We start from the raw sequence: 17,319 nt of genomic DNA, 5'->3' as shown, positions 1-17,319 counted from the left end.
TGTTATGTTTTCTGCCTCTGAGCTGTGTTCCTACAGTGCCTACTGCACCGAAGATGTGTAGAACATGCAATTTGCCAAGAAACATTTCACCCCCACTACACAAACTTAAGTGAGTAAATAAAGATAGGTACTGAAACTATATTATTGTAACTGTTTTATTCATACCGGTCTACTTGGAATTTGTTACAATTTCCTCTACAAGTAGCAATTTTCTGAGTAGGTCCTTTGAATGGCTTCAAAAAGTTCAGCAGAAATACACCTTTCTTTTAAAAACTAAATTTAAAGGTAATTAGGCAACTAATAGCAAGCTATACTGGCAAAGGCAGGATGTTCCGCTCAACTTGGTCCTGAAAACATGTCAACACTGACTGGAGACATATGCGGTTCAAAGTCGCTCACTTACTAATTTGGCTCTCAGTGGCGGTAAGATAACCTGCCCTCACAGATTCATGGGCTTTGTAGCACTTCAAAAATCCAAACCAAAACACCTTACCTCTAGTGATAATTTTCATTTTTACAGGTATCAATTTAAGTTGAAATATTTTATGTCCTGTACTACTAAGTTGCATTGTCCAAGAAAATAAGCCCTGCAGATACAGAAGACTGTATCTATATAGGACAGAGAGAACTTACATTGTAATGCTTACAACCTTCTAAGTATTGGGATGTGCATTTTTATAAGTACTCTGAGATCCATAGGTGAAAAGAACCATGTGATGGTGTGACTAATGATTACAGTAACTCCCATTACATTAAAACCAAATACTCTTCAGACACCAGTTTGTTGATTTTCCTTTCGTTTTAAAATATTTTATATAAAAATAATGCAATATCTGCCTTGCATGTGCATAACTATACTCATTCATCCCAAAGCAACATCTCAAGTACACAACTGTTTGCAGGATAACCATGTGGCCTGTCTGGGATGACTTTCTAAAACCTGTTGCTCTGCAAGATACTGGTTTTTACCTCTTGTTGAATGGCACAGCTATTTCAGAATCACACTACTGGTCAAAATACTCTTCCTTACACACAGTAAAACTTCCTGCCCTTTTCCAAGAACTCATGGAACAATCACCACTTATTTGCAACAGTTGGTCCTGCGACTCTAAGAATTAGACCATGAAAATGATCCCTAAGTACTATGCGTTCATGTGTGGTCTACTGTAAAAGCAGACAGAACAGCTGTCTGTTTGATACTTAAGGAAAAAAAAAATCAGGGTGATTCTCACTCTGGTTAAATGCCATTCTTTTCACAGACTATCCCAAGCTGGTAAGTATAGCCAGTCAAGAGAGTCTAATTAAACCTGTATCTCTTGTCTACCCATTTTCTCACCAGAAGACACAATTAATCCATTTTTAGTATACAATCAGGGCAACAGCTATACTCTTGTTACCAAGCTGAAAAGAAACAAGTATCCTGTTAGATGAGAAAAGTGTTTTCTTCCATTAGAAAACAGTCCTATAAAATTCAGAGCAGAATTGACTGAACTGCACAAGATGTAAGGTATGATCATACAGACACTGAAACTAAGTCTTTTCAAGTAAAAACTTCAAACTCAGATAATTTTTGATGCAATACAAGAGAAAACGGAGGGAGGAATTTAACTCAGTGGTTCAATGCATTGTTCACAACAAAGCTACCGCATTAGTTAAAGTTTGATCTTTATCAAATACATGCTGTTTGCATCGATCTGACAAAAATAGATAAAAAGAGTTTGAAAGTCTCAATGAATAATTTCTAGCACCAGATCTTTAAAAAAAGCCACCTTCACTCCTGTCACAGAGTATACTTTTACAGGAAGCATGTTTTTGTGATTAATCCAAAAATCCCCAGACATAACACAGAATTCTATGTAATTTTGCACTAAAGAAAGCCAACATAAACTTGGAAAACCAACTCATCTGCTCTCTCCTCTACTACATGAGGTACTTTCCTATTTTACAGGCAAGACTATGGCTATATTAACTCACACTTGTAGAACGCAAAGATAGTAGGAAATAATTTCTCAACACAAAATATTTTAAATTTGTCTGTAACCTTTTTAGAGCTACACTTACTTTGATTCCATTATATGAAAAATCACCGCGTTAGCTGAGAAGCAGCGGATGAGTGGTTTTGGATCTGTTATTCCTCTGCAGCACTGTGTATTCACAATCTAATTGCCAGGCGATAGTCTGGCTGCTTTACAAAGTCAACTGGCTGGAATATCTAAAGCTTTGACAGAATTCTGCACAATGAGACAATAAATCAAACCGATTGGCATTTTTTCCTTTTAGGAACTGTAGCTCCATACACCATTAGTTTTATGTGAATAGTTTTCCCTTAATTGTATAACTATGGATGGAACAGAGCCATAAAGTCAAAGCCAAATGGCTCCAAGACTCAGGACGTCCAAATGTGAGTTCTTGATAGATTACAGACAGACCTAATTGTTGAAGTTAAAAACCACATTGGAAAATTAACCAAGTTTGAAGCTATTTTATTCTGGTTTTCAAGTCTGTTAACAACTTTTGATGGGATACAGAATGCTCTCATCTGCTACTCATTCCAGTGTCTGTTAACAGTAGGAAAGGACGAAAGGCTTTTTTTTTTTTTAAGTTTGCTTTGTCAAAAATTATTAAATGTAATTGTAAACTAGACCCACAGAGTTCACTTTCAGAGTGAACGCTGTTCTGATGAACTCTTATTTTCCATCTGCAAAGTCTACATCACATCATACTATTATGAAAAAATGCCAACTTTTATGAATAACCTTAAGAATTTTTACTATAATTCTTATTTTCATAGGTTTATACTTACAGAAGTTCTTCAAAAACCGCCCACTTGAAAAACACTCACTCTCCCCTTTGCTGCATGCAAGGGTAAACATCAGAGGCAACCCGGAAACTTCATTAGACACAGATACTGAATCACAATTATGCTCTCTACTGCAAGACTTGCATGTATGTGTTGGTGTTCTTCTGAAGCCATCCAAAATCAGCAGTAGCAGGCATACCCAAGTTTCTTTAGAAGTATTTGGGAATTACACTGCATCCCCATCTGATTTTTCAGCTACCCTCTACCATTTCCTGCATCCAGGGCATTGAATAAAAGACAGCTAAGCTGCTATACCTTCTCCTCCATTACTCACCTGACAGTCCCACTTCTCTGGTACTCTCCTGACTGCTTTCACATCCTTTCATACATCATTCTTTTCTTTGTCCTCTTCTGCCACTGCTCACTACCTTGCCTAAAATGAGCACCTGTCTAAAAAACAAGAAGGGCATTGGAAGGCATTTCTGAAAACCTTTTGTTAATGGAGAAAATTCTGGAAAGTATATGAGCGGTCATCGAGGCTGCTTTGTTTCTGATTTTGGATCGGGATGTTCCACCAAACTATATTACCTGTTTCAGCAGGCCCCACATGCCCCATCCTTTCTTCACAGATGCTTATGGCAATTCTTGGGAGGGGCAGCTGGGTGAAAATTATCAGATTAGTTTCAACAAATGTGTGGGGAATTTTATAACTAAGATTTTTCTAACAGAGCTATGCCCTTGTGAATAGTGCTGTGATGAAAAAAGAGGTGAGGCCCAGAGCAGTAACTTTCAACTCAGTCTAGCTGCAGCCAAAACAGAGCATGAGAGCAGGCCCAGGTAACTTCAGCTGGTGGTGAGTAGAGAGAGTTTATTCTGCTAGCAAATCACAGGGGAAGAAACCTCCACCAACAGGGCTGTAACACCTTAAGCCACTACAGCTGCTTTTAAAGTCTATGTCTGTCTAAGGTCACAGCATAAGAGCTGGGATAACTATATGCTTTCTAAGGCAGAAAGCTCTTCAGACTACTGACTCTGTGCAAATGAAGTCCAGAAAAAGAGTTTCATCAGAGCAAAGCAGTTTTCGCACACTTAAATTTCCAGTCCTTCTCTACTGATAACCCAGTCACACTCTCCTTCAAAATCCCCATTTGTGACATCATGACTAAAATACATCTTACAGAGGGCATGCTAGCGTATTTGTTCTAGAAAGTACTTAGACAGTTATGCTTTTCAACTCCCTAAGGTAATAGTTATTCTCATTAATATGGCTGCTGCATCTTCAGTGAATCAGATCGCTTGCAACAGGACTGAATTTGACCCTGGCATGTATTTGCAGCACACATCTCATTTTAACCTTGGCTATTCTGTATTGTATATTCTTAGGGCAGGGCACTGTATCAAGATAAAGGTGGAAATGCAGCACACATAGCCACACTTTTGCCAACTGTAACTTTACACGAGTGTTTTTGCACTTTTACACTTTTATCTTTACATGCAAGTGTTTTGAAAAAGCAGTGCCAAGGGTTTCAAGTGCCAAAGTATCAGCAAGCCCAAAAGTACCCACAGCCCAAACACATCCCTGTGTTTTTCCTTCTGTTGTTATCTGCACTAACTAGAATAAAATTAGCACATATAAGATCATCTCTCCCGCCACCCAGGCACACTTTGTTTCACAGGTTATACCTGTAAACTGGCAGGCACTCGTTCCTCTTTTTGTGTATACTACTACTGAGACAAGTATCTGGCTTCTTTTTGCAAAGCTTTCAGCTTGGACCTCTGTTGGATAACTTTTAAGCAGGCTACAGGTATTTCCAAAAATATGGAGCATCCTTTTTTGTGCAGAATGGACATACTAACTACAGGACCAGAGCATTGGGAAAAAGAGATAAAACTAAGTCTAAGAACTTCACTCTCTTCTAAACACTCATTTTTGAACCAGATGGGCAGGCAAACCGAGGGCTTGCAGCAAGCCTCTGAGAAACTTCCTTTCTCAGTTCTGGCCTCCCAGCTTTTTAGTCATGCAGTCAGGTCCAACTTTCACAATTCATTCATTCTGCTTCTGGCAGCCTCTCAGCCCACTGAAGTTTTCAGCCTCATCACCACATGGCAGTATTTGTGGAGATGTTCCTTAGCAGAGCCAGCCACCCTGTCACATTTTCTGCTTGCTTTCATTAAACATTATCCTCTTGTGGGGGGTTACTTGTGAAGTTGGACCAAATGGGTAGAGTACATTTATTTGAAAAAACTATAATCAGAATTTTCTAAGCACATTGACAATAAAAACTACCCAAAACTCCCACTACAAATGGGAAAGCTCAACAGCAGCCATAAAGAGTAACTTGTCACAGAAAATACGTGTGACAAAGTATGTCTTTTTAACAGGATGGCTGTTGACATAGTAGTTTTTCCCCTTCAAGAAAACCAATTAGAATAAAAACACGGGAAAAATAGCTTTAGCTTCTCTCATCTACTAAAATCTCACCTGCAGAAGCAAACAAATTCTTTAACGGACTCTTAGAGCTGGCATCACACACACACAATAAAGGAAATTCAGAGGCTTCTACACTTGCCAGCAGGCACAAGCTCTCATTTCTTTGAACAATTTTGGTAAGTCCTGAAACTATTTTTCAGCCTCAGAATAAAAATCCAATATTCCTCCTGTACATAAAATCCTTGTACTGATTTTTCTGAAGACTGATCTGCCTCTTAATAGCCTATACAGATCTTCCTAAGTTCAACCTGAATTTATCACAGCTCTGCTAAATACTGCTTTCCGTAACAACAACTAAAATCTTGCCAATGTGCAAAGCACAAGTGACTTCCAACAGTCACTGCCTTAACATGTACAAAAGCAGTAAGTGTTGATGCTTAGGGTAGGAGGCAACAGCAGAGCTAATAAGCTACCTCCAACATTTTGAAGACTCTGCCTCAGTTTATAGATCATGAAGATCTGCTTCAGTTTAATGCAAACTGGAAGAATTTGGCTGCATCTACCTGAAACACTCTTAAACGTGGTAGTAGAATGGACAAATATATATTTTGACATGCACACAGGCATGTAAAGGTTTTTAATCAGGACATCTTTGTCAGAGTCACAGAATAGCAATTAGGCAGTGCTGAGAAGCACTGGTGCCATCATCTGTCACATTCAGCCCCAAGGAACTGAACTGACCACATGCTGGCAGTAAATGAAATTACAGGATCATTATAAAGATGTGCAGCAAAAACAATCAGTGCCACCAACACCATAGCAGAGCATGCAGTTATTACCATATTTTGGCTTACCTACAGATGCAGACCACCTCTCAGAGCTTGGTCTTCTGCTCTCTGCCAATTACGGTGCTTTTACATTTGACTGTAGTGAGGCAGGAGCTACAACAGAAGTCAGTCAGGCCAAATTATGTTCTTTTACAATGTTATTTATCGGCGTGTATTTCCTGCTGAGGCAAATACCTCCAAAACGTCATGAGAGTACTGAACAAGCCCATGGTCATGGAAAAATTGCTTTCAGTACTGCTTGCTTCAAAAGGTACAGTAAACAAAACTAGAACAGCAATTCCAAATGTGGAAATCAAACACAGCAGTTAATATAGGTGGTCCCCCTTCCTTCTGGATGTGTCCCCAGGACCATTTTCAGCAGTCCCTGATATTATCCATCTTCAAATGCGGGAGCTTTCCTGATCTTTTATGACACTCATATTTGGGCAAACTTATCTATCCACAAAGCAGCAGAAATGGCTTCTGCAGCTGCATCTACAGTGATGACTAGCATGTGAGAACTGTCTTTATATCTCCAAACGTGTTCTGATATATGTTTTTCTAAGTTGATTTCAATATAAATTTAACACAGGATGTCAGTGTCCTACCTGTTGAGCTTCCTTTCCTATTATTGCTCAAAACATGACCTAGCAGATGATATAAAAGCTGAATGCTATCTTAATTTGCTCCAGAATTCATCCACACCAACTGCAACTCAGACCCTGAAAAGGGTCTTCACTCAGTTTCAAATTTTATTAGCTTTCCAGAGCATACTGCAGGCATTTTTCCTTTCCTTGGCCCCTGAGGGAAGAAGCTGAGCTCCTGGCTTTCATGTGAAGATGTTATTGTTTTACACATAAGCAAGCTATGCTTAGTAAAGGGAGGGAACTAATCGAAAGTTATCAAGTTAAGCCATTTTAGTTCTTGAGTGAGCAGTCAAAACTACATCAAAAGACCTTCATCGAGCCAGAGATTTTGAACAGAGAAAGACCATTTCACTTTACCATGTCATATTCCAGCACCCAACCACAAGGAGAAAGTACACAGAGAGAACAGTGGGCAGTTGCTCTCATTCTGGCATAAGGAAAGCAAATTTCTACAGGAAAATAGATACCTAAAATTTCTCTAAGGCAGGCCAGGGCAGCCTTGGAGTATGCCACATTAGTAGCCTCAAATGCTGGGCCAATGTCACCATAATGAACCATGTGCTGCAAAATGAGAAGCCGCCTACTGCCTTATCATTCTCATCACCTCTGAAAAACAGTGATGGCCAGGGCCAGGAAAGGGAGAAAGAAAATGGAAATGCCCCTTCAGTTTTAATTTTAACCCATGCCAGAGCACATAAACCTACTGATGATTTCATGTCTTCTTCCTTTGCATCATGGAGTGTGTGGGAGATAACTTCCTGACACAGCTGGTAAGCGAGCCAACCAGAGGAGGTGCCCCGCTGGACCTGCTCTTTACGAACAGAGAAGGCCTGATGGGTGATGTGGTGGTTGGAGGCTGTCTTGGGCTCAGCAACCATGACATGATAGAGTTCTCGATTCTTGGAGAAGTAAAAAAGAGGGTCAGCAAAACTGCTACCCTGGACTTCAGAAGGGCAGAATTTGGATTGTTAAGGAGTCTGGTTAACAGAGTGCCTTGGGAGGCAGTCCTGAAGGGCAAAGGAGTCCAGGAAGGCTGGATGTTACTAAAGAAGGAAGTCTCAAAGGCGCAGGAGCAGGCCGTCCCCATGTGCCGTAAGTCGAGCAGGCGGGGGAGAAGACCGGCTTGGCTGAATAGGGAGCTTTGGCTGGAACTCAAGAAAAAAAGGAGAGGTTACTGCCTTTGGAAGAAGTGGCAGGTGACTCAGGAGGACTACAAGGATGTTGTGAGGTTATGCAGGGAAAAGTTTAGGAAGGCAAAGGCCCAGCTGGAACTTAAACTGGCCGTCACCGTTAAAGATAACAAAAAATGTGTTTATAAATACATCAGTGACAAAAGGAGGGCCGGGCAGAATCTCCCTCCTTTGTTGGATGCAGAAGGTAACCTTGCCACAAAAGATGAGGTGAAGGCTGAGGTACTTAATGCTTTCTTTGCCTCAGTCTTTAATAGTCAGACTGGTCATCCTTGGGGTTGTCAGGCCCCTGTGCTGGGAAATTGAGATAGTACACAGAAGGAAGTCCCAGTTGTTCACGAGGTGGCAGTCATCGACCTGCTCCTTCACCTGGATATTCACAAGTCCATGGGGCTGGATGGGATCCACCCAAGGATACTGAGGGAGCTGGCAGAGGAGCTCGCCAAGCCACTGTCCACCATTTATCAGCAGTCCTGGTCGACCGGGGAGGTCCCGGATGACTGGAAACTAGTGAATGTGACGCCCTCTACAAGAAGGGTCAGAAGGAGGATCCAGGGAACTACAGGCCTGTCAGCCTGACCTCGGTGCCGGGAAAGGTCATGGAGCAGATCCTCTTGGATGCCATTATACAGCACATGCGGGACGCCAAGGGGATCGGGCTCAGCCAGCATGGGTTTATGAAAGGGAGGTCCTGCCTCACTAACCTGGTCTTCTACGATAAGGCTACCTGCTTAGTGGATGAGGGGAAGGCTGTGGATGTTGTCTACTTAGACATTAGTAAGGCCTTTGACATTGTCTCCCACAGCATTCTCCTGGAGAATCTGGCCGCTCACAGCTCGGACAAGAGCACTCTGTGCTTTGTTAAAAACTGGCTGGACGGCCGAGCCCAGAGAGTGGTGGTGAATGGAGCCAAATCCAGTTGGCGGCCGGTCATGAGAGGTGTGCCCCAGGGCTCAGTGTTGGGCCCGGTCCTGTTCAATATCTTCATTGATGATCTGGATGAGGGGATTGAGTGCACCCTCAGTAAGTTTGCAGATGACACCAAGCTGGGTGGAAGTGTCGATCTGCTGGAGGGCAGGAGGGCCCTACAGAGGGACCTGGACAGGCTGGATCGTTGGGCCGGAGCCAACGGTATGAGATTCAACAAGGCTCAGTACCGGGTCCTGCACTTGGGTCACAACAACCCCATGCAACGCTACAGGCTTGGGGAGGAGTGGCTGGAGAGCTGCCTGGAGGAAAAGGACCTGGGGGTGTTGGCTGACAGCCGGCTGAACATGAGCCAGCTGTGTGCTCAGGCAGCCAAGAAGGCCAGTGGCATCCTGGCTTGTATCAGGAATAGTGTGGCCAGCAGGAGCAGGGAGGTGACAGTGCCCTTGTACTCAGCACTGGTGGGTCTGCACCTCGGGTACTGTGTTCAGTGTTGGGCCCCTCACTACAAGAAGGACGTCAAGGTGCTGGAGCGTGTCCAAAGAAGGGCAACAAAGTTGGATGAAGGGTCTAGAGAGCAAGTCTTATGAGGAGCGGCTGAGGGAGCTGAGGTTGTTTAGCCTGGAGAAGAGGAGGCTGAGGGGAGTCCTTATCACTCTCTACAACTACCTGAAAGGAGGGTGCAGTGAGGTGGGGGTTGGACTCTTCTCCCTGGTAACAAGTGATAGGACGAGAGGAAATGGCCTCAAGCTGCACCAGGGGAAGTTTAGGCTGGACATTAGAAAAAACTTCTACACCAAAAGGGTTGTCAGGCATTGGAACAGGCTACCCAGGGAGGTGGTGGAGTCTCCATCCCTGGAGGTATTTAATAGAAGGGTAGATGAGGCGCTTGAGGATATGGTTTAGTGGTGGACTTGGCAGTGATAGGTTAGCGGTTGGACTCAATGATCTTAAGGGTCTTGATTCTATGATTCTATCGAGGTTGCTGTAAGCAGGGGATAAAAGGGCAGCATTTAACATCTTATACACTGCAAACAAATTACAATAAAAGCAAAGATGCCTTTACTGAACAATGACAAATAGAAGCCCCTGTATCATCTTTTTAGTTTATGATACAAAGAAGTGCTACCAATGAGAGACCTCAAGACTGCAAGAATGAGGTTCTCTTTGTTTTGGTGTTTTTTGTTGTGTTTGTTTTCTTTTTCCAGGCAAGACAGGCATATAAGTAGGTGCCAAATTTGTAACAACCATGTAAATATAACTTCAATAAACAGATGTTCATCAGCTATATTAAAAAATAAACGTTTAAAATAGTTACAATCCTCAAGGAAAAACATTTATTCAACTAATTTACAGAGTAAGCCAATTAAGGCAAAATATATTACTTGGAAATAGGCTTTCACTGGGTTCAAATATGAGCTGGCTTAACAGTACATTGTATATAAAAGTGTCCTTAGAAAGCATCTAAGAAATGTAAAGGCAGAGCAATATAAGCTGAAAAACTGCTTCTTTAAGGCAAACAAAAAGTATTTGTTTATTCTTTGTTTCTTAAAAAAAGTATTATTACCAAAATATTTTCTTCACAATTACTTCCGTATTTCTAAATGAAGATTTAAGATTGTGTGAGCATGGATAGAGGGCATTTATAGCCATGAAAAAAACCAGACTCCACTGAAGACTTACATGAGAAACAGTGAGCTCATGACATTAAGGAGGGATTTAAGACTTAAAAATGTTTAGAAAACCCAGGACAGCAAAGCAAGTGATACACATCTTACCATTTTCTACATCAAATTGCTGAAAACCATAACTTGATAGAAGAAATTACATAAATCCATATAAAATATTAAGTTTGGAAGCACTGGAGTAAATGATGTTGTTGAAACTGCTGAGATAATTTCATGCGTATGTGGTACCTGATCTAAAACTCAATGAAGCAACTTGAAATTTCTGTAGTGTTTTAATTACACATGAATTTCATTACTGTTACATCAAAAGAAAAAAAAGACGCAGCATGGAAAATGAGATTTCAAAATTATTTAGCAATTACTTCATCTAATGGGGCATGGATTTGTGCTCGTCAGCAGCTCACTGTTATGTGTTTTAAAAACTACTCTGTGTCACTCCTGAGAACTTACGTACAGGCACCAAACCTATGAGGTGTTAAATACCACCTAAGCACAGGCCCCAAGAAAACCTCTAATACAGAAGGTAGTCTCTCTTGATTGAAATGCATATGTAATATACATGTTATGCATCAACATGTTTGTATTACTAATATAATAGAAATAGCTAACCAATGAACCCCTTTAAAAAAGTATACTAACTAAAATATCTCAGCAATGACTAGCAAGGTGTCAAATAATAGCACATTCCACTTTACAAACTGTAATGCTATTTGTCCCAGTTATAAATACGCTTGTTCTGATTTCCTGTTTTGTGAATCATATTGGAAATCATATAGTAGTTAAAAATTGCAATTGCTCATTTCCACCATTGGAAATTACCTTCACTTCTTAAACAGTAAAATACAGTTTACAGTTAGATTACGAATCTGTGTTGAATCCACTGAGAACTAGAATATGTAGCTTTCTCTTCAATTCTAGAATCAAAACCAGTATTCCTTAGTGTCATGGGTCAGCCTTCCTTCAAACAGTCCTGGGTGGTAAGTGTTGCTTGTACATTCCTGCTAGAGCCTTAGCTGCACTGTAGATCATCTGTCGACGGGACATGCCAGTGAATACCATGTGCCAATCAGTCCTGTTGACGTTGAGTATACTCTTCTCAAGCACTTCGCCCACGGTCACCAACAGGCCTGACCATCTCAGATTGTAGTCCTGAGGAGTGAGACTCTTAGCCTGTGTAACATTTTGAGAAGGGATTATTGAAAGAGTTTGAAATGAGTAGTTTTGTTTCTATCTTCGCCACTACCAACTTCCATAAGTAATCATTCTTATGTCAATAGGACTACACGGCAAATTAAAGGGTATCAGAATCCAAATTTCAGACTCCTCAATAATTTGCCTGGTCAACTATACTTTTTGCATTTGGATGTATCGTGACCCAAATGACATCTGAAACATATAAAACTAAAATACGATGCTTAAGAGAGTAAAGACACTCTGCCACTACCAGGAAGTAGATCTCTCTTTTAAAGTAGCTCACAGATGGAATCAATAACTACACATATTTATACAATGACTCTTACCCTCCAAAGGTTTTAAAAACAGTTGACATGTCCGTCTGAAGTAGCCAAATACAAGAAGAAAGCTGAGCTTGGCAGAAATGAAGGACTGAGCTATATGCATGAGGGGTCACAGAGGGATTTCATACTGTAATTCCCTGAAGTTAAACAGAAGGGAAACAGTGGGGGAGGTACCACTGCATTTATCCGGTCTGATGCTCATCCTAGGCAACCACCTGCAGCCACTGTCACGTGCAATGAAGGTTAGAAGATTTTTAGCCTCAGTAAAGCGGCTCTTAGTATCACGCAGTTCTTCACAGCATTGCACATTGGGTCCAATTCTTCACACAGATTTTACTTTGACAAATATTTGAGCTAGTCTGTTTCCAGTGCATGTACAGCAAATCAAAGTCCATTAGTATGTGCTAGCCTTCCTAAAACTACTGTCTTGCAACAACAACAGCACATATAACTTAGAATATGCAGTCTGGTCCAATAGCAAATCAACTTGTTATTATCAAGGGGTACATAAAAGGCAGATTTCTTAAGCAAAGGAGCAGGAAATTTTCCTTATTAGCCCAAAGATATTGGCAGTAAGAAGTAGATAAGAAAGCACCTAGCTGCAAGTAGGGACTGAATATCTGATTATGATGTCTCCACTATGATCCACAGTTGCACATAACTTCATAAATTAATTGATATTTTTTAATGCTATAAACCAGTAAAGTTCAAATAAAATTTTAAAAACCAGCCTTGCAGTAGTCTCCCGTCATCGTTGCAATTTCTGGCTCAGCAAAAGTTAAGATGACACCTGGTCTCTTAACAGAAAAAGGTTCTAAAAACAAGCCCTCAAATCCACCTTTTTACCTCCTCAAATCAAGCAATATTTAGTTAGGAACAGCCATGAATCTCATATTATGTGCTCAGAACACTCTATGCCATTGATAAAGACATTAACAAAAGAACATCTATTTTATGCAGACAGTTTTACTACTATTTCCAATATACAGAACAATAAAACACATAGCTAGCAAGAAGTTTGAGGAACGTAATTGCTTTTAGTTAAACCTTTTGTACTATGAATAATATTGCCTCTCCAACACATATTTCTTCTCTGTTCTCAGTCTGAAATACAACTATATAATTGCTGGGTTTTATCCTGTCATAAACTAGATTTTGCTTAAAGATATTGGACTGGTTTTATACAAATCTACGTTTCTTGCACTCCCCTAAGAGAAACCCAGCCTGATTCTAGCAGACACATCATGGGAACAAAGGTAACAACTCTTGCACCTACACAGCCAATAGCCCAATGATTCACGACCATTGAATCATAGAATCGTTAAGGTTGGAAAAAAGACCCTTAAGATCATTGAGTCCAACCGCTAACCTATCACTGCCAAGTCCACCACTAAACCATATCCTCAAGCGCCTCATCTACCCTTCTATTAAATACCTCCAGGGATGGAGACTCCACCACCTCCCTGGGTAGCCTGTTCCAATGCCTGACAACCCTTTTGGTGTAGAAGTTTTTTCTAATGTCCAGCCTAAACTTCCCCTGGTGCAGCTTGGGGCCATTTCCTCTCGTCCTATCACTTGTTACCAGGGAGAAGAGTCCAACCCCCACCTCACTGCACCCTCCTTTCAGGTAGTTGTAGAGAGTGATAAGGACTCCCCTCAGCCTTCTCTTCTCCAGGCTAAACAACCTCAGCTCCCTCAGCCGCTCCTCATAAGACTTGCTCTCTAGACCCTTCATCCAACTTCGTTGCCCTTCTTTGGACACGCTCCAGCACCTTGACGTCCTTCTTGTAGTGAGGGGCCCAACACTGAACACAGTACCCGAGGTGCAGACCCACCAGTGCCGAGTACAAGGGCACTGTCACCTCCCTGCTCCTGCTGGCCACACTATTCCTGATACAAGCCAGGATGCCACTGGCCTTCTTGGCTGCCTGAGCACACAGCTGGCTCATGTTCAGCCGGCTGTCAGCCAACACCCCCAGATCCTTTTCCTCCAGGCAGCTCTCCAGCCACTCCTCCCCAAGCCTGTAGCGTTGCATGGGGTTGTTGTGACCCAAGTGCAGGACCCGGTACTGAGCCTTGTTGAATCTCATACCGTTGGCTCCGGCCCAACGATCCAGCCTGTCCAGGTCCCTCTGTAGGGCCCTCCTGCCCTCCAGCAGATCGACACTTCCACCCAGCTTAACTTGAAATATATAATTGCAAGACTAGGGAAAAAGGTTTGAAAAAAAAGCCATATTATGCTGTTGATGTATATACAAGAGCAGTTTGCTTTAAATAAAATAGAATTTGAGCTATTTCAGGTTTAAAGGCTTACAAATTCACTGAATCTGTATTATACGCCAAGCTATACACTAAATGGGTTGCACAAAAGTTAAAACAAGAACATTTTCTGCTATTTCAAGATAAACACTACTTTTCAAAGCTACAAAGTGTATTTACCTAGGAGAAAAAAAAATACTCAAGAACGTAAGCTATTAACTATATTTATATTTAAAAGCTATATTTATATTTAAAAACTATAGTTTTTAAATATATATAATATATAATATATATATTATATACATATATTATTATAATATATACATAAAATATAGTTTAAAAACTATAGTTTTAAAAACTATAGTTTTTAAATGACAACACAGAGAATATTCTGCAAAACAAAATTTAAAGACACCTATTGTGTATTATGTTAAAAAAAATCACTTAGTTCATATCAGTGCTCCATAGAGAATATGGTAATTATTTAAGTAGTGACTTCACATTGCTGTGCCTAGTTTCACAGCATCATAAAATGGCTTGGGTTGGAAGCGACCTTTGAAGTTCATCTAGTCAATGAAGTTGTATCTGCTTAATTAATATTTTTTTCTTGAAGCTTCACATCTTTCTCCACTTTTTTTTGAAAAGCATTCTGGAAAACTATGCAGAGACAGCAATATTCCTCCTTTTGCGACTCAGCTTTTCAAAGTTGTAAGAACTCTTAAAAATAAGAACTAAAACCAATCCCACGAATGTTCACTCTATTGGAACTGGTACTAGGAAAAAAAGAAGTTACAGTAACTATTTGTTTCCTCCGATCAAACCCCCAAAGTTTTGTTTTAAAATTCTACATGGAAACATTTATTTAAAAAGAATTTTCAGACCAGAGTTAACTAACATATGATTCACATCTGCTGTCAGGCAACATGCAGTGACTGGAGTTTGGAATAATTTCCAGTGCGTGCCCAAAGAAATGTAAACAATCTCATGAAAAACTTCTATTGGTGGTATTTAAAAACTGCACAGTACTGCATTATTTTCAATGGGATAAACCATGATATTTCCAAGATTTACATCTTTCCATTTCAGAAATTTTACATCCTTGTCAGAAAAGCAGTCAGAAGAGGAAATCAGTCTTGCCTTTTAGGTGAGAGCTTATATGTTCATGGCATAATTAAGACCTAGCACAGATCTAAGGAAGGGGTATCCTTTATGTATTTATTAAGAATGAGTTTTCAAAATACTGATCAGTACAGTATGCTGTCTGTTTGCTGGTAATTAGCAACATAAATACCGAGGCTTTATGACCTTTATTAAAAGCTGAGTGGTAAGAGGTCAATTTATGAACTTGGGCCTAAATGAAGTGTAAGCAACTTCACTGAATTTCTAATGCGTACATGTATGCACACAGACACTTCACTATTACATGGTTTTGTTGGCATTACCTGAAACTCCAATACACATGTGAACTACCTTAAGGAAAGGAAACGAAGCCTTCGGATGGATAACAGTACCTACTGCACTTCCTTGGCGCAGTTGCTTAGTGCATTACTTAAGCTGCAAAGACCTCCTTCCACACCTTATTTTATCTGTGTGAAGATTCATGAGGGTTAATTCTGAGTCACTGAACCAGAATGATGACAATATTTCAATGATTAAAGTTGTTCTTCCTTTTCGAGGGAGTACTTTGGGGTTAATTTCTTCTTGGTTAACATCTTCTTGTAATATTTTTTAGTTCGTTAATAGAAAAGTAAAACTAGTGCTTCCAAGTGCCATGTATTGCAGAATGAGATTCTTGATCAAGAACTGCTTTGCCACAAATGCCTGAAGATGTTTACATAATGCACAAACATGACTCACTCAATAATAGCTTTTATCCCCATTTCATAAAGAAAAACGTTCAAGTGGAGCAACTGTCAGAAAGAACTGACATCATAAATGAAATTACAACTTAAGCCTTATGTCTCAACCAATAATCCAACATTGGTAAGAAAACTGAAAACTCACCTGCTGAACGTATTGCAAAGGCACTGGTGTTGCTTGGGTAAAAGCTTCCAGATGAATTCCATGAATTGGATCCTCAATAATCAGACATCCAATGTCAAACCACCTGCAATGACGTGCAAGTTACTTTACTTTTGAGTACTGAGTTTCACTCAACTGAAAAACATGTTGGCAGTTGAATTATGACCATTTTACAAACTACAAAAAATGTAGTAATAATGTAATAATGAGTTTCATCAAAGTGTTTGGTTCCAATTGAACCAAACACAGACCCACCATCAGTGAAGGAAGAGTTAGTATTTGAACTACTACAGGAGCTTGACCCCTACAAATCAATCGGCCCTGACGCCATCCACCCAAGGGTGTTGAGAGAGCTTGCTGACATCATTGTGAGGCCACTCTCCATAATCCTTGAGAAGTCGTGGAGAACGGGGGATGTCCCAGACGACTGGAGGAAGGCAAACGTTACCCCTATCTACAAGAAGGGCTCAAGGGAGGATCCAGGTAACTATAGGCCCATCAGCCTTACCTCAATCCCTGGGAAAGTTATGGAACGAATCCTCCTGAGGGCCATCACAAGTCAATTGAAGCACGTGATTGGGAAAAGCCAACATGGCTTCACTAAAGGCAGATCGTGCTTGACAAACCTGGTGGCCTTCTATGACAAAGTGACTTGCCTGCTTGACATGGGGCGGGCAGTGGACATTGTCTACCTGGACTTCTCCAAGGCCTTTGATACGGTCCCCATAGTCTCTATCTGAAGAAATTGATGTGTTATGCCCTAGACAAGTGACCTGTGCAGTGGGTGGGGAACTGGCTGACAGGCCGCACCCAAAGGGTGGTGGTAAATAGCTCTTTCTCAAACTGGCACCCTGTCCCAAGCGGAGTCCCCCAGGGATCCATATTGGGCCCAATGTTATTCAACATCTTTATAAGTGATCTGGGTAACGGGATCAAGTGTAGCCTGATGAAGTTTGCTGATGACACCAAGTTGAGTGGGGAAGTAGACACTCCAGAAGGGAGAGCTGCTCT

At 40.8% G+C, this 17,319-nt stretch overlaps 2 protein-coding genes across 6 annotated transcripts in view; both read right to left on the bottom strand.

Annotated features, from left to right (window-relative positions):
* Window positions 1–8,869, bottom strand: part of CTXN3 (cortexin 3) — a 45,309-nt gene extending 36,440 nt beyond the window's left edge. Inside the window, 1 exon segment of the mRNA XM_075078171.1 lies at window positions 6,086–8,869. The gene's annotated coding sequence lies outside the window, so the exon portion shown is untranslated.
* Window positions 8,870–9,861: 992 nt separating this feature from the next.
* Window positions 9,862–17,319, bottom strand: part of PRRC1 (proline rich coiled-coil 1) — a 34,758-nt gene continuing 27,300 nt past the window's right edge. For all 5 annotated transcript variants that reach the window (XM_075078166.1, XM_075078168.1, XM_075078170.1 and 2 more), the window contains exons 8-9: window positions 16,291–16,393; window positions 9,862–11,680 (exon numbers count right to left, since the gene is read on the bottom strand). In XM_075078166.1, coding sequence (XP_074934267.1) covers window positions 11,471–11,680; window positions 16,291–16,393 — 313 coding nt within the window. In that variant the 3' untranslated portion in view covers window positions 9,862–11,470. The remainder of the gene's footprint in view (window positions 11,681–16,290; window positions 16,394–17,319) is intronic.

Source organism: Phalacrocorax aristotelis, chromosome Z (genome assembly GCF_949628215.1).
Source record: "Phalacrocorax aristotelis chromosome Z, bGulAri2.1, whole genome shotgun sequence".
NCBI lineage: Eukaryota > Metazoa > Chordata > Aves > Suliformes > Phalacrocoracidae > Phalacrocorax > Phalacrocorax aristotelis.
Note: the sequence above shows the minus strand (reverse complement) of the source record. Positions and strands in the feature narration are given on the sequence as shown.